General features: G+C 51.5%; 1 protein-coding gene across 1 annotated transcript in view; it reads left to right on the forward strand.

Annotated features, from left to right (window-relative positions):
* The window catches only part of Wwc1 (WW and C2 domain containing 1), a 156,935-nt gene that overhangs the window by 53,063 nt on the left and 85,953 nt on the right, over positions 1-17,919 (forward strand). The window contains exon 2 of the mRNA XM_047555790.1: positions 10,716-10,825. Coding sequence (XP_047411746.1) covers positions 10,716-10,825 — 110 coding nt within the window. The remainder of the gene's footprint in view (positions 1-10,715; positions 10,826-17,919) is intronic.

Raw genomic sequence — 17,919 nt, forward strand, 5'->3', positions numbered from 1 at the left:
TGGACACTAGGCAGGCTCTTGTGGAGCTCTGGGGGGGCTTTCCTTCCTCCTCAAGGTACCCCAGGGAGCACATTGGAATCAGCTCAGGCTCCAGAGCCTTCCCGCTGTCTGCCTAGCTGCCAGATCCATCCCAGAGCAACCAGGAATCGTGAGGAATACTAGGCACGCCGCACACCCTCTGTTGCACTGCGCGCAGTCCCTTGTGACCGCCCTGTGTGTCTCTGGCTCTCTCACCCACTCTTCGTGGGCCAGTTGGAGGTTCACACCTTCCCCTGGCACTGGAGCTGAACAATCTGCCAACCTGTGTGCGGGTTTCCTCTGTGTGGCTCACCATCTGGAGGGGCACCCTGGCTTCCTGGGGTGTGCACGCACGTGCAGGCCAGGGTATTGGGCTCCCTTTCTGTGCCTGAGCGACTGAATGAACAAGCGCAAGAGCACCAGCGAGGACAGTGGCCAGAGGGCCCGTGCAGTATGAATGAATAATTCACGTTGTATCTGCCTTTTTCCAGGGCTTCCCAAAATAGCTGTTTGAATCGCTCGTGCTGTGCGCTGAGTTGGACGCAGCGGCTTCAGCCCAGCGCACTTGGGCGTTTGCTGCTGACTCGCGGGCAGGGCTTCCCTTCAGGGCCAGACAGCCTTCTGTTCATTTTCTTCTTTCAAAAAAAATGACGGGGGAAAGACCCTCGAGGTCCATTTTCTTTTGAACTCTTGTACGGAGCTCTTTTGTAATCGGTTACAAAGGTGAGCTCAAGGAAGAGCAGTCAGGCGGACAGGTAAGGCCAACTTCCGGGCCGCAGCCGTCTTGGCGCTGTGATGGAGTCTGCAGACGCAGATGCTCACCCGGGCGGTTTGTGCTTTCCAGCACACGTGAGCTGCGGCACCTCGGGCAGTTGTCAGGAGAGCCTGTCTAACTGAGTGGGTGACCTGGAGGGACCAGCGTCACCTCTCTTCTGGACTCGGGCAGGATGCCTCTAGTGTGTGATGCACAGCCCAGTGGTCCCAGAGAAAGGAGCTGCTCCCTACAATAAGGAGACGTCGGGGGCGTGCTCAACAGTGAAGGAGCCAGGCCAGGGGAGCTGGTGGAATTGCCCAAGAGGGTCCACCCCTCCTGGCTCTGCGTCTTTGGGCAGGTCTGTGGGATACAGTCATGGAAGCTCAGTCCTGAAAGGCCCCTTAGCAATCACTGTGTTGTCTTCTCATGCTGGGCACAAGGCAGCCCAGGAAAGGGAAGGGACTTGGCCACAGTCACTCGATGGCAGAGTTGAGAAAGTCAGCTGGATTTACCTCTGAACTATCTAGGTGGCCTTGAATAGCTCAGTCAACCTCTCTGTGCCTCAGCCTCCCCATCTGTGAAATGCAACTAATAATAATACTTCTAAGATTGTTTTAAGTTAGTTAAAATATTGCATATAGAGTATGGAGTTTTTCTTTTCTTATGACTTTATTGAGAAATTAATGAAGGCCACTAAATGTTATGTATTTAAAGGGTGCAATTTGGTGAGTTTTGCATACTTATATACATCTATGGACTCATCATCATAGTCAATACCAGAACATTCCCGTCATCCCAAACTTTGTGCTCCTTAGGAGTGCTCTCCCTCTACCCGCTTCCAGGCAACCACTGTTCTATTTGCGTGCTTTTCTTTTTGGTAGCAGGGATTGAACTCAGGGATATTCAACCAATGAGCCACATCTCAGCCCTATTTTGTATTTTATTTAGAGACAGGTTCTCACTGGGTGGCTTAGGGCCTCGCTTTGGCTGAGGCTGGCTTTGAACTTGCGATCCTCCTGCCTCAGCCTCCAGAGCCACTGGGATTATAGGCATGTACCATCACACCTGGCTCTATTTGCTTGCTTTTTAAATTTATAAACAATAGAAATTTTATTTCTCACATTTCTGAAGGTTGAGAAGCCCAGATAGTGTTTTCTTTTTTTAAAAAAATTTAAAATTTTTGTCCATATTTTTTTAATGGTGCATTGTGGTTGTAGGTAATGATGGGATTTGTTGTGACATATGCATACGTGTGCACAGTTTAACGATGAAATTTGGCTGATATCACTCCTCAGCATTTCCCCTTTCCCTCTCCTCCTCCCTCCCTCTGGTCCTTTCCTCTGCTCTGCTGATCTCCTTTTGATTTTCATGATATCTCCCTCCGCCTTTTCCTTTTTCCTCTCTAGCTTCCACATACAAGAGAAAAAATACAGCTCTTGATTTTCCAAGTTTGTCTTATTTCATTTAACATAACGTTCTCAGGTTTCATTCATTTTCCTGCAAATGACATAATTTCATTCTTTATGGCTGAGTAAAACACCATTTTGTATATATAACACATTTTCTTTATCTATTCATCCAGGCTGAACACCCAGGCTGGTTCCATAGTTTGGCTACCGTAAATTGTGCTGCTATAAACATGGGTATGCATGTATCACTTAACATGCTAACTCTGATTTTTTAGAATAAATACTGAGGAGTGGTATACTGGGTCCTATGTGGTTCCATGCCTGATCTTTTGAGGAACCTCCATGCTGTTTTCCTTAGTGGTTGTGCTAATTTACAATTCTACCACACTGTTCTGTTTTTTGTCCTAGGTTAATTAGTTTGCATCTTTCAGAATTTTGTGTAAAAGGAGTCAAACAGCATCGTCTCTCTTTCTCCTTGCTGCTCTTATCTGTTAAAGTGTTTCTGAGGTTCGTCTGTATCCACAGGTTGTGCTTTTACAGTGTTGAGTAGCATTCCATTTTATGGCTGTACCACATGTCCCTGACCATTGGGTCGTTTCCAGCTTAGAGTCGTTAACAAATAAGCCTAACGTTGATTTTAAGGTGCACCATTGTTTTAGTGTCCTAAGAAAGGGGAAAAATCTGTAAACTGTGATGCACTTTTTAACTTGATTTCATACTTGTTGAAACAAAAATTTCAAACTTGGATTTTTTTTTTAATTCATGTGTCTGTTTTATGTGTGCAGGAACACAAAGGAATATGTAAGCAAAATATAGCAGCTGTGTTCCTAAACCATCTCCCCAGTCAGAATCCAATTCTTTGGAATCACTTTTTAACTGAGTTATTAGTGTCTGTGCTTTGTGCCCTTAAGAGCGTTGGTGATGCTCCTTGTTAGGAGGACTCACAAAGGACTCGGAGCTCTTGCCACTGGGCTCTGAGGCCACCAGGCACCTATGCAGAGCTAGCCTACTTTGGACTCCTGCCTTGGGAATGCTGCTCAACGGGTCTGTTCACTGCCTCCTCCACCCGCTTGGTAACCACCTGGTTCCTAGGGATTAACAGCGCTCCACTCAGACCTCTGGGGTTCATCCCAAGCCAGCGACGTCCATTCCACCGGTGGCAATGCTGGTGCCTCAGATGTCAATGCACACACGGTCCCGACAGCTCCCTCGGGACGCGGCCCGCTGACAGCTGTCATCAGCCTCCGTCACACACACCCCAGTTCAGACACGTCTCCAAGTGCACACGGACATGTGCTGAGCGTGTCCGGGAGCTGGGACGGCGCCCAGCACTTGATAAATTCTCGGTGAAATTCGGATTTTATTCTTACTGCTTTGACTATTAAGATCGCTTCCCTGTGGGCCAAAGGCGGGTGGAGGTGCTGGCCTCACAGAAGCGTCGTGAAGATAAAGGAGGCGATTCATTTTCCTGTGGTCCAGAGCCTCGTTCCTAATTGGCATCGAGCAAAAGTGTTCCAACGATCGTCACTCTGTGCTGGCCTCACAAGGCCCTCTGCCTTTGGGAAGGCAGGCCAGTTGTTAGACTTAAAACGGCCGGTGCCTGCGAAGAGGGCCTCGGAGGGGTCAGCTTCCAGCTCCCTCGGGACGCACCCCCAGCTCGCACCCGCTTCCAGCGCCGTCCGAGCCGCCCGCGGTCGGGCAGGATCCCAGCCATGGCTGCACAGACAACTCCGTTTCTAGAAGGACAGACTCGTAGGCTACCTACCTGGCTGTGGGAGTGGCAGAACTCGAGGAGCAGAAGGTTCTAGAATGGCCACATTTCACGGAAGGCTGAGCAGCAGCCCTGTTCTTGTTGCTGAGGAGACTCTGGGAAGCCGGTACCTGGGGCTCACGGGACCGGAAGGAATAAAGCTTTGGTTGAGTCCAAAACAGAGAAGGGGAAAGGACTGGGGTTGTGTGCCAGGCTCTGTGCGGCTGGTTCATCGAGTCCCTGCAGGGACCCGGGAAGGCGGGTTTTCCTGATTGCTACCTCTGGGGAAACTGAGGATCAGAGCAGGAAAGGAGTGGGCTGAGATGACGCAGGGCGGTGGAACTGGCCCTTTCTTTAGGGCACAGAGCTTCTGAAACCTACCAGCCAATCTGAGAAGAGAACGAAGCTGGCTGGAGCTGGGTGGGGGGTACCAGGCATCCCAGGGCCTCTGCTCTGCCAGGGTGTCGGGCACTCAGGCTGCCCCACAAGAAAGTGTGGTCACCATGAAGCGCAGCCTCTTCTCTCCACAGGTGGGAGCTTCCTGGTTTCAGCCTGGTTCCCACCAGGGGCCAGGAACAGGTGCAGCAGCTCTTCCTGGAGGCTGTGCCGACACCTGTCACGTTTCCCAGGGAGCTGACCCCAGCGCCGGGCTGGCTTGATCTCCTGGTGGCATGAGTGTGATGCAGCCCTGGGCTTGATCCCCAAGGCTTAGTCAGCTCTGCAGCTGGGCCCTTGGGTGGCCCTGGCCGGGTCTGTTCCCTCTGCACCTTAGTTTTCTCATTGGTCAAGCAGGACGATAATTGTCAGGTCCCCTTCGTACTGCTACTTGAGGGGCCTCACTTGACCTCAGTGTAAGTGATGACTCACTGGCGGTCATCGGCCACTCGCTGTGTACTCAAATGCTGTTTCTTATATTATCTCATTTAACCCACAGAGAACGCTGAAGGTCTGAAGGGGTCCTATCCCGAGGGGTTGTTATGAAGGTGAAATAAGTAAACTTTATTTTAAAATTTTTCCCATTTTTTAAAAATTTATTTATTTTTTAATTTATTTTTATTGTAAACAAATGGGATACATGTTGTTTCTGTTTGTACATGGAGTAACAGCACACCATTTGCATATTCATACATTTACATAGAGTAATGATGTTTGATTCATTCCGTTATTTTTTCCCTCCCCCCACCCCCCACCCCTCTTTTCCCTCTATACAGTCCCTCCTTCCTCCATTCTTGCCCCCCTCTCACCCCTCTTTTTTTTTAATGGTGGCGCATTATAGTGATACCTGATGGAAATGAGTAAATGTTCATACAATGCTTAGAACAGTTGCTGGTGCACGGTGACTACTCACTCTTGTGTTATTTTCCCTGTTTCACAAATGTGTAAAATGAACCATAGAGAGTTGAGTACCTTGCCCAAGGTCACACGGCTAGAGAATGGCAGCACGTGGATTCAAACCCAGAGAGTCTGGCTCCAGAGCCTCAAGCTCTTCCTGGCTACTCTGCCACCTCTTGGTAAGGCAAGACCCAGGAGGGACTCTAGAGAGTGCAGGGGGACCGAGTGCAGTATCTGTCCCCAAAGGCATGCGAACCCCTCGCTTAACATGCAGCCCTGGAGAAGACCCCTGTCCTGTCTGCAGGCGGAATCTGGCCTGCAGGAGTCGACTGAGCGCCACACCTGCCGGATCCACAGTCTGGTGGTCAGAGCTGTGACCTTAGATGGCGGCTGGCAGCACATAGGCAGGAACAGCAGCGCTGTTGCCCACTTCTCCCTGGGCTGCAGGAGGTGGGGTGAGCCCAGTCCAGGAGATAGGGAGATGGAGGCCAAGGGAGAGAGCAGGCGTGTGATCCTGGGGCACCCTGGCGGGGAGCCAAGGGGAGACTTGGCAGAGGCCGGCCAGCACTGGCTTGTGGGGGCCCAGCCCGAAGGTGGGGAAGAGGCAGGACAGTCTGGAATCTTCCCTCCAGCTCTGCCCCCTCCTCCTTTCCCCATTAAAGAATTCCAGAAGTGGAGTGCCCAGCCAGGAGAGCCTCTGGATGAACCAGCCCAGCCGAAATGGGGAGGCTGGGAAGCCCGCAGGTCAAGGGTCGGAGTGCGGAGACAGGTGTTGGCAGGGAGGACGCTGGCCTTGGAGAGGCGGACCTGGGGGTTCCCAGCGCACGCCTTCTCCTTCAGGGAGCAAGCTCCAGACAAACCCAGAACCGCCGCCTGTCCGCGCTGGTCTGGTTTCTCTCCGAACACAGCTCTCCAGGACAGTCCCGGCTCCTCCGGGAAGCGGGGCGCTGGGCACCGGCCAGGTCTGTGGGCCATGCGGGCCTGGACCCCTCACTCCCCTCAGCTTCCCCGTCCAGGAAGCAGGGCTGTGAACCCGTGTGCCGCGCGCTCGGCCCAGCCCCGCTTAGCAAGGAGGACCCTCGGAGCATCCTCACCTTGGACACGAGGAGGCCAAATCAGAGGGAGCTGAAGATGGTGCCCAGGGAGGGGCTGGTGAAGACGGCGCCTGCACCCGGGTGGCGGCTCCAGAGCCTGTGCCTTGTCACCTCCGCCGTGTGTCTCTGGGGGTGAGGAAGGAGGCGGGTGGCGCCCGCAGGCGTGAGCTGAAGTGTGACGCCGTTCTTGGTGTGCAGATGTCTCTCAGCCGATCGGTTCACAGGCCACGTTTCTGAGGCCCTGTGCTCAGCACTCGATCTGCGTTACCTCCTTTAATCCCCCCCACACCCTTCCGAGCCGGGACTTCTCATCCATTTCACAGAGAAGGAGGCACCCCTGCCTCCCATTCCCGAGCCATTGTGGGTGACGGCCGCGCTGCCTGCCCTGAGCCGCGAGCGGACCACTGCGGTCCTCCCCCCTGCCTGGACCCCTTCCTCCCGCTGCCCTCCGACCACACTCTGTTGCTGGTCTGTCCCCTCTCCCGCCCCTCGGCCTTCCACCTCTAGAGGAGCCTCCCATTGAGAATGCCCGCCTCCCTTGAGTCCCCGGGTTCACAGCCTTGGGGAACATCACGGCCACCGGCACTGTCACGGAAGGTCCTGGGGATCGCTCCCTGCCTGGGGAAGCGTAAGCCTCCTCTGCTGGGAAGGGCAGACACCAGCCTCCTTCACACGTCTCCTGGTGCCTTGCACGGTCCTGTGCTGCTGCGTCTGCGATCAGGTCCCCTTAACTGGGAAGAGAGAGAAAGGAGGCGAGCAGAGGGCGGGGAGGGAGCTCCGTTGGGTTACCTTCTGTGGCTCAGCACATGGGTGACGCTCAGGGGTGTGAGATCTGAAGTCCTTGCAAGGGCTCCAGAGCCCCCAAACCCAGGCCTCGGGACCTCCCCGTCACCCCCTGCCCCTCGGCCGACTTCACTCCAGCCACACTGACTTTCTTCTTTGCTCCTCAGACTCACCCACATCGTCCTGCCTCAGGGCCTTTGTACTCACTCTTCCTGATGCCTGTCTCTGATCTTCCCTTGACTGGCAGCTCCCCCCCATCTCCCTTGAAAGGCCCCCCTCAGAGAGGCTTCCCAGGACCACCTGCTCCCCCTCTGCACTTGATCTCCACACCTGTTCTTTCTGACCTTGTGACCCTCTGCAGTGATGGCGCCGAGTTGCGCCTGGTGGGGCTGTGTCTTCCCCTTAGACCACAGGCAGGGCCCGTCTGGCCCGTCGGCTTCTGTAGTTGGATCATTGAAGCTACACCGTGAGCTTTGTCCTCCTCACGTGCTGGTGAGATGGTTTGTTAGATGAATGGATATAGGAGCTGGAACCCGAGGGAAGGCCGGGAACCTTCAAACGTGGGCAGCTGCTTCCTGCTGGCCCCGGCCTTCAGACACAGGAGGGCAGGGTTGGCTTAGCCCTGGTGCCTGGCTGTTGCCGCAGGTGAAGGGCGTCATTGGGTCTTGTGAAACTGAAGCTGTGGGAAATGTGTGAAGCAGCCCAGGGCAGGAAGAACCAGCCTGCCCACTGTGCCCGGGCTGGGAGAGGCTCGGCCAGAGTCTGGCCAGTTTTTGGCTTGGAGTCGGAGGGCAAGAGCGAGTTGGGGACCAGCGTCCTGCTGGTGGCAATAGGAGGTGACTGGGAAACTTGGACTTGCTCAGGAGCAGTAGGAACATGCAAGACAGGTTAGCTGTCCTCGGACCCGAAGAATTGCCACCCATGACGGCTTGGCAGAAGCCTTTCCACTCCCCACCGCTGCCTCCTGAGAAGACCACGCTAGGTGCCCACTGTGGCCAGGCGTCCCTGGAGCTTTGCCCCTCAACCTGTTGGCAGACAGCAAGCAGCTCCCCCCCAGAAGCCCCCAGCCCCTGAGCTGCTTTCTGCTCTCCCACTGGCCACCGTGTGCCCCTTGAGCATGCACCTGCAAGAACCCCCCTGTCTCCAGGGCAACGCGTCCAGGCTGTTGTTCCAGGAGGGCCAGTTGTGAAACTCGCGGGCATGTTTGTAGCCCTTCAGAGCTTGTCATTCAGAAGAGGCAGCGCCGGCCCTTGCCTGGTGCCCTTCCCTCCCATCCTCTTCCTCTTGCCCCTCCAGCCTCTGGGTCGTTTGATGTCATGACTAGGGTTTAAGGCAGCCCAGGACGTGGAGGCTGGAGGCAGGGACCAAGCAGACCTGACCTGGCTGGGAGTTCCCAGCAGGCCCCCACACCCTGGCCACATCTCAAAGCGGACAGCTCTTCCCAGTGCACGTTCTTGGCACCTGCGCAGGGAAAGTGCTGCAGGCCCAGGGGCACCCAGAGTTCACCAGGAGGAACTGTCGTCCACAACTCACTCGCTGGCAGGGGAGCGAGCGTATGTGTGTGCGTTGAAATCCCCATGCAACTGAAGCACTTCCCTCCATCCGACTCTCTGAATGGCACGTCTGCACACTGAATAATTCATGTCCCTCTTGGCATTTGTTCCAGAGAGAATCTTGCTGTCCAGATTTCTTGTTCAGCTGCACAGTCCTTCCCAAAGCAGCTTTTCCCTTCCCCAGAGAGGAGCCGGTAGAGGCCGGGTATCAGTTCTCTGCCTTCCGCCATGACTGCATCCCAGGGAACTTGAATATCAAACCCAAAGCCTCGCTCCTCTCACCCTCTCCTAACGTTGGGTCCTCTTGCCTCACTTCCTTTATTCCCAGTGGGTACCATGTCTGCTAGCATGAAAAAGCACGCCGGCCCTGGGCATCCACTTCCGTCACATTAGCTGATGCGTGTAGCTCACACGTGTCCGAGCTCTGACTTCTCAACATGCAAATCTGGAACAGTCCATGGGAGTTAATGGTTTTCTGGAAAAGTGATTTATTTTTGGTGTTCCCACCCTGTCCCCCACCCTCACTGCCATTCTGCATGGCAGGAGCTCAGCAGATAATGTGTGTGGATGACTTTGAAACATCTAATTGCTTCTCATTGAAGAGCCATGGGTACTCTAAGCTCAGTGAGGATCTTTGCACCGAGACATAGAAATCCAAAGGTTATCTGTGTGCCCACCTGCTTCAGATGTCTCTCTGTTTCAGTTTCATCCTCTGTACCCCTAGCGTAGCTGGCTTTGCATTTCAGATTGTTCTGAGGCTCAGTCCATCTCATTAATGTTTATTAGCAGAGTTTAGCTCTTAGAATCTAGCAGTGGAGCTTCAGAAGGCCTGGCCTTTAGTAAGTACATGACATCATTCTCTGGTTTGAAAAATCAGGCAAAAGCACCTATGAGACAGGAGTCATAATATGCATAACATGCTTTTTAGTCCTAGACTTAGTTATTGTTAAAAATCGTAATTATAATCAATGTACGAACGTTACAGGGGATTTAGTTTTTAAAAAAAAGAGAAGAGAAAAATATTTCAATTACGTTGAAATCCTTATAACCCAGATGATATTTCAGATAATACTTTAATGTGTATCTTTTCAGTTTCCTTAAATTCATTCTGATTCTGCACCACTGTACCTCAGTTTGTCAATCCATAGAAAGGGTACAAAGCAGAACCCTCTGGGCCTCCAGAAGAGAGGGAAGGAAGCAGACAGGAGTTGGGGAATAAGTGTCTTAGGCAGAGGCAACAATGGAAAAGAGCCACAGTGGCTATCTGGAGTGGCCACTTGTGCTGAGTCCCGTGTGTCTGGGTTCCTGGCTCCCCATGTTCTGGCTAAAGTACTCCACAAATGCTCTGTGATCGTTTTTCAGGCTTGACAAGCCTTTGTTGGTTTAGTTGGGTGATTTGCCTGTTTGATGTAACCACTAAGATCGCCACCAATCCACTCCCCATGAGATGGGCCTTAGAGTGTGGTGATTGCCAAAAGATAAGTGTGGCTGGGATTGTCTAGGGAGGAACAGCAGTGGGTGCAGACAGTTGGGAACCATCACAATCAGCAAATAAATACTTTCCCCTGGCAGAACTCACAGGGATGGAACATCTGCTGTTCTAGATACTGTGGTAAGCCAGCTTTCCGCAGGGCAGGTGGGCACGACAAACACAGGAGAGAGCCAGGGTAAAACTGGAGACGGGTGGCCAGCAAGTTGCAGGTGGGAAGGCCAGAGATGGCCTGAGTTCAAACCAGAAAGCCAAGACTTGGCCTTAGAGCCCTGTCCTGCAAACCCTCAGTTAGAGATGTGCAAACAGAGGCCCAGAGCAGGAAGGTGACTTACTCAGGCCCCTGCCAAGTTAGTGGCAAAACCAGGGCCCAAGATCACCACCTTCCTAGGGTGACCTTGTCTGATGCTGCTGCAGAATACGGCCACCTTCGCAGAACTTCTGGATCTATTGGGCCAGCCCCGGGAGCAGCGTGGTACAGGAGCTTGGGGGACTGTAGGCTGACGGAGTCTGTTTCTCCTCTCCCTTGCCAGGTACACCAAACCGCTCACCTTTGCCGACTGCATTAGTGATGAGCTGCCACTAGGATGGGAAGAGGCGTATGACCCCCAGGTTGGAGATTACTTCATAGACCACAACACCAGTAAGTTCCCGGCGGTCCTGCCTGCCCCAGCCCCTGCACATCCGGCTCCCTCCCCATGCCCACCCGCTCCAAGTCTAGAAGAGCCACCAGCGGAGATTCTCCACGCCAGATTGTGTTTTGTTATGAAGACGTGGATAGAGATGTCAATGTGGCTATAGATAGATAATGTATGCGCCTGTAAAACAACAATTTAGAAGAATTTTGCATCGAGTGTAAGACTTCTACAGTCCACTTCCTCGATTTTATAGAGGCAGCACTGCTAACAGTTTCTTGGGTATCATTTCAGGTATTTCCTAATCCTATGTGATTGTATGTGTGTATATATGCATGTATTCTTTTGTCACATATATAGATTTATGTGCATCTTGTCCCCCTTTAAAAAAGTAGATGTGTCAACATCATTGCCAGACAGTTTTAGAGAAGCCAGAGCCCTCTGACAGCTCGTACACACGTACGACCATAGTAGGTGGGTCTTCCTGTGTGTCTGGCCCACTGTGCCAGGCAGCCCGCCCTCACTTCGTGTCTGTGATCCCGGTGCCCTGATCTGGTTCCAGTGCAGATTCCTCAAATCTCTGTTGCTGGGATGACGACGGAGAAATCGCTGGATAAAGGGGAAAGCTCGTCTGAACCTGGGGAACATTCCCCAGCCGGGAGAGCCCACCTGTGTCTGGGCTGCATCCCCCAGGCATGCTCTAAAACCAAGTCCATTCCTGTCCTCTACAGTTTGCTGGCCCATTTGCCCATGTGTTCAGAGGGAAAGGATTTTCCTGTTTTGCTCTTGACCATCTGAACTATAGGATTCCCTTTATCCTTTCAGGCAAGAGGAGCCTGGAATGAAATGGGTGGGGTGTGCTCTGTACGGTGGCGTTGTTATCTCCTTGAATACCCCCAGCTACCCCAGGGGATGTTAGGATGACTGTCCTCATCTTATAAATAGGACCTAGAGGTGGTAATCAACTGCTCAAGACAGAGCCAAGCGGTGGCTGAGCTGGGACTTGCACTGGGGCTGGAGAGTGGGGTCTTAATCCTGAGTTTCATTTACCTGTCATTGCAAGTTCTCCTAGAACCGTGACTGTCCCATTCATTTCCTGAGCCCCAACCCTTTGCCTGGTAAGACACATAGTAGGTGTGCCCTTGACTTCTGCTAAATAGAAAAGGGCATTGTGCCTGAATGCCTGAGATGGATGAATGAGCAGACTGGGGTGGGCACCGACGTGTACCAGAGTTTCTGAGAGACAGCTAATAGCATTAATTGCATTGTTGGGGGTAGCGAAGGTCTTTATTAGCACTCACGATTGCGTCCTGGATAATGAGAAGTAAATATGCCTAATTGAGTGTGTGTGGGGAATGAGGTTAACGCTTGGCGGGCTGCATGGGATGCCGGGTTAAACGCTGCTGTACGGGAGCCCTAATCAGCCCTTTCCTGCTTCTAATTGCTGAGAGCATCCCCCTCATTAAAATCTCATGGCAGGAGTGGGACTTCAAGGTGCTTCTGGGAGTTGCTAGAGAGATGGAAGGAAGCAAGGAGTAGTGGGTCATGTCGGAATGTACCTAGAGGGGCTGAAGGCAGAAGAGGGGTGTGTGCAGGGAGGGGTGATTAAAGGGACCACAGCAGCAATCATTCTGTCTGGTAGTTTTACCAGCTGCCAGGCTATTGATTCTCTTTTGGTGTGAAGGTGAGGTCCCTGAGTGGAGGAGACCACTTCTGCGACTGGGTCCATTGATAGGAATTTAGTGTGATATGACCTTTGAGGCCCGAGCATCTGGAGCCACAGACTCTGACCAGTCTTTTGTGTATGTGCTGTTCATGGACTGAAAACCCTCTCTTAAGAGTTATAGATCAGCCGGGCACAGTGGCACACACCTGTAATCCCAGTGACTGGGGAGGCTAAGGCAGGAGGATCACAAGTTCAAAGCCAGCCTCAGCAAAAGCAAGGCCCTAAGCAACTCAGTGAGACTCTGTCTCTAAATACAATACAAAAAGGGCCCAGGGATATGGCACAGTGTAAGCACCCTTGGTTCAATCCCCAGTACCAAATAAATTTTTTAAAAGAGTTGTAGGTCAGCATAACCAAACAACAGTTTACTCATAAATTTACCATCTAACTTTCTTTCATTTAGCAAATATTTATTGACTACTTTTCTGGGAGCTGGGAATAGATGGGAGTGTAAAGGGGCAAAGATCTTTTTTCTTACAGAGATTTCATTTTTGGCAACAGAGAAAATAAACTGAATGAACAGATGACGTAGTATGTTAAAAAATATTCTCCACTATGGGGAAAGAGTATGGGGTCAAGGTGCACTTGGGCGTGGGTGGGGTGGCGAGGCAGGGACAGTGGTGATGGTGGCCAGTGACAGTAAGAAATCTGGTCTTTAGGATTGAAGAGCTTGTTGAGACCAGGAGGTCTGAGCTAGGACTTGAAAGAGGTAAGGTGGCCATTCAGAGAAGAGAGGACAGAGCAAAAGCCACAAGGTGTGATCACATTTAGTGCCTTCAAGGGTCAGTGAGCAGGGAAGTGTCCACACAGTAAATGAAAACAGGGACCAGGACATGGGCGGAGGGTCACAGGATGTAGGGCAGGTGGTGGTCTGCCTCAGGCCTGAGGCATTTACAGGAGCCAGTGCCAAGCTTTAAGCAGATGAGTGATGTGGGGTGACTTAGATTCTAAAAGGGCCAGCCTGATGCGGCGCTGTACTGGGAACGGAGCTCACCAAGGCGAGGGCTGAAGCAGGAAGGTCTGTAAGAGACCACTGTGACAGTGCAGGGCCCCGGGCTGGGGCTGCAGACACAGATGTGATGGAAAGTGGCCAGGTGCTGGGGGTACTTCAGGTAGAGTCCACAGGATCTCCTGCCAGGTCACATGCAGGGTGGGAAAGCAAAAGGAAAGGAGGGCCCTGCCACCCTTGGGGTGGAGGAAGGCCCAGGAGGAGTGTGTCTCAGGGGGAAGGACAGGGTTTTTTGGACATGTTGGGCCTTAGATACCCATTACACATCTGACTGATGCTGCTGATGGTGCTGGCGAGTTTGGGTAGGAATCTGGAGTTTGGAAAAGAGATCTGGGCTGAAGACATGTATTCAGAAGTTCTTGGCACGTAGATAGTATTTCGAAGATACGAACCTGGATGAGATCACCAAAGGAAGGAAGGCAGAGGAGGGGACCTAGAGTGAGCCCTGGGGCCCCCGGAGGGGAGGAAGGAAAGGAACCCCAGAAATGGCAATGAGCAGGGGCAGCCGGAGACCCAAGAGGACCCACGTGAAGGAAGCAAACCCGGGAGAGGGCCATCCATGTGCCAGGCTCCTGGTAGGTCAGGTACAAAGGGGAGCAAGATGCGGCCAGTAGCTCCAGCCACTGGGTGATGCCAGTGACCTTGGCTTTAAACAAGGTCTGGGGCAAAAGCCTGAATGGAGTGAGTTAGAAAGAAACCAGAGTGGAGGAATCGGAAGCAGGAAGTGCAGCCATCCCTTTCCAAAGCGGAGCCAATCTCCCCACCTCACGCGTCAGCCTTCCTGTCCCCAGCACGGTCTCAGCCCGTGACCAGGTGACATGTCCGGCTGTTTTCTTATCATACCATGTCATGAGTATTTGAGGGCTATCACATCGTCTCCAGATCTGCCATTTTCAATACCCCCAAATATTTTATGTAGGTAGTAGGATCTTTGTGTTTATGTCAGCTATCTCTGCACATTTTTAACACATAAAACTAAAGTGCTACAATGTCCTTTTTGGATTGGGCTTTGCCCCCTTTTAGTTGCTGGGAATAGGGTATCTTTATACTTGTTTTTCTCTCTATAATTTTCTAATGGTGTTTCTGAGTACAGTCAGCCCTCTGTGTCCACAGGTTCTGCATTTGTGGGCTCAATCAACCTTGGATTGAAAATATTTGAAGACACGTTGCCACTGTACTAAACATACGCTTTCTTGTTTCCTTGTCACTGTTCCCTAAACAATAGTGTGACCGTTCTTTACGTGACCCTCCCTTACATTTGCTAGGTATTGTAATCTAGAAGTGATGTGCATAGATCGCCTACAAATACTCCCCCAGTTTATTTTAATTCAATTTTTGGTTGGGGAGGCAGTTTACCACTGAGGTACAATCCTAGCAAATTTTTAAAAATCTTTTATTTATAGCCAAGATCTCACTGAGTTGCTAAGGATCTTGCTAAGTTGCTGAGGCTGGCTTTGAACTTGCGATCCCCCTGCCTCAGGCTCCCGAGTCACTGGGGTTACAGGCATGCCCCACCACACCACCTCACCCCATTTTATATAAAGGACTTGAGCCACACATATTTTGGTATCCCTGGGGGTCCTGGAACCAATGCCCTGTGGAAACCAAGGGATGACCAAATAGGATTTTAAGTCAAAGGTTATGACACTTTGGGAACTTTGGGATATCTCCCTCAGTTGATGAATATTCCCAAAAGCTTGCACGGGTCAGCTGTGCTGCACGCCATCGGGGTGCTGCTTTCCCGCTGCCTTCCTCAGAACGGGGCTGTTTGCCTTCTTTTGATAAGTTGACCATAGGTTCAGCCTTATGGTACCAGTACTGAACGCTTTCCAGATGTTCTGCTGTTTTTCAGGAAGTTGCTTTGGCTGTCATTGTTGCAGCTTTTGGAAAATAGAGTGCTGCTGCCTTGTGGGTGTTTGCGGGGTGTGTGGAAGGCAGGTGTGTGGCGTGGGCAGGAGGCGGCGTGGGGTGCAGCTCAGGAGTGTGGCACGCCCTCCATGCTGCAGGGACTGCGGGCCAGGAGCCGCTGCACAGCTGTGGTGTGAGGGCGGGGCCGGGGTGCTTCTCAGTCACGAGTGCACCCCATCAGCTCGGCTCCCATTGGGAGTGGCTCTCTCCTGAGCAGAGAGCTATGAGGGAGAAAGGTATGGGGACATGACAGTTTAGAAAGAAACGTTTTCAGTATGCTGAACTGTTAAGTTGTCCGTGTATAACTTAAGTAAAAGCAAATGAAGAATCGTTGGCCAAGGTGATCTCCGAAAGTCTCTCCAGGTATAAAGTCACCTCTTTTGGTGAGGCAGACTTGAGGAAGAACAGTGGCAGCGGAAGGGCTAGGCTGGGGGAGGGACCCCCTACAGAGTGACCAGCTCACACTAACAGCATTTGACTTGACTCTTTAGATCACTTAGGCGGCTTTTTAAAGACCATCTAAAGGATGGTCTTTCCAGCTCTTGCTGATACATCTGATATCAATATCAATATGGAAAAAAAAAATCCCAACAGAGAACACCTCCACTTCTCTCCCTGCCTCATACCATGTCTAGGAAAATAAACTCAAAATGGACTACAGAATTGCTAAAACATCTAGAAGAAAGCATAGGAGAGAGTGTGCAAGATTTTATGGTAGGCAAAGTGTTTTTGTTTTTGTTTGGTGAGGGCAAGTGACAGGAAGCACCAACCATAAAAGAACAATTAGTAAATTGAGTTTCATCAGCTTAAAACCTCTGTTTTTCAAGAGATACCATTAAGAAACTAAAAAGGGAAGCCAAGATGAGGAGGAAATATTTACATTACATGTATCTGACTTTAATACAGAACTCCTATAACTCCATACTAAGCCCAGTGAACCAGTAGAAAACCAAAAAATGGGCTAAATATTTAACTGGGAACTTCCTAATGAGGAAATGCACATAGACCAGTAAACACATAAAAATGTGCTTTGCATTGTGGGTGTTGGGGAAACAGCAATGGAAGCTACCATGAGGTGCCACTGCACGCTCATGGCATTGAATGAATTTAAAAAAAAAAAAATTGATGATTGCAGTCTTTAGCAAGCACGTGGAGGATCTGGAACTCTAATGGGCTGCAAGTGAGAACACGGAGGGTCCAGCGGTTTTGAACACAGTTTGGTAGTTTCGTGTAAAATTCTCAACATATATTAACCCCATAAACCAGCAAATCCTCCCCTGGGTGTTTTTATCCAAGAGAAGTGAAAACACAGGCTCTTACAAAGACTCACACATGCATGCTCATTCCATTACCATGACCCTTCAAAGCAGGAAACAACCCAAGGCTTATTAAAGAGTGAATTGTGTTTTATTCATACAAAAGCATAGTGCTCAGCAATAACAAGAAATGGACAACGGAAGCACTGACTGGAGTGAGTCTCGAAATCCTTGTGCTGGCCCAAAGCAAGACCCCGAGAACATCTGCCGAACCAGTCTGTCCATTGTGGAGTTTTGAGACTGGAAGGCAGGGGGTGTGGAGGGATTGACTGGGCGAGCGCACAGCGGAGTCTTGAGCTAGAGGAGCTCTCCAGTGATTGACGTGGCGGTTAGGATGTATGTGTCTGTCAAACTGCACACCTTCCACCACTTCGTGGTGTGGAAACCAGGCCTCAGTGGAGTTCATTTAAACACCAAATTGATTTCTGCTCCCCACTGCACACCACTTTTATGGAACTCTCAGGGTAATTCCACTTTATAGCCAGGCTGAAGACCGCTGTTCCCATGTGAGTGTGTGTTGCATGTGTCTGTTAGTGCACCCAAGTGTACCCAAGTACTACAAAGGAGAGGATGGGCCATAACCAGTGGCCATAGCCAGCTCACTTGGCTAGGCTGTCAGTGAAGGGCCCCAAGTACCTTTGTATTCCAAGGAGCAGAACTGAGGTCTGAGGCCAAAAGAAACATGGACTCCCAGACTCTATCCGCAGCATCACAAGGCAGATCCATCCAGCTGTAATGGAGGGCACTTGTCCAGGGCCCAGGGTTCCAACCCACATCTAGCAGGTAGCCTGCCTGGAGCTCCACTTCCACCTGCCAGCCTCAGTGACTGCAGGGCCCCTGGGTGTTGTCACCTCGAGAACACTGGTTCTCACCTTTGGCCACAGCAGAATTATTTGGGGAGCTTTGTAAACCACCTTGCCTTGTTCCCGCACCAGAGGTTGGCGTGTGTGGGTCCAGGGGTGGGGCCTGGCTTCAGCATGTAAGAATTCCCTGGGCAAAGAAGCTCGTTCTTTGATGCTGGGGATGGAACCCAGGGCCTCGTGCGCCGTGCTTGGCAAGTGCTCTACTCCCTAGCCAACCGGAAGCTCTCTGTGCCCTCTTCTGATTGAAGAGTTCTGGTGCAGGGTATGGGCCTGATTTTGT

Source organism: Sciurus carolinensis, chromosome 6 (assembly GCF_902686445.1).
Source record: "Sciurus carolinensis chromosome 6, mSciCar1.2, whole genome shotgun sequence".
Classification (NCBI taxonomy): Eukaryota; Metazoa; Chordata; class Mammalia; order Rodentia; family Sciuridae; genus Sciurus; species Sciurus carolinensis.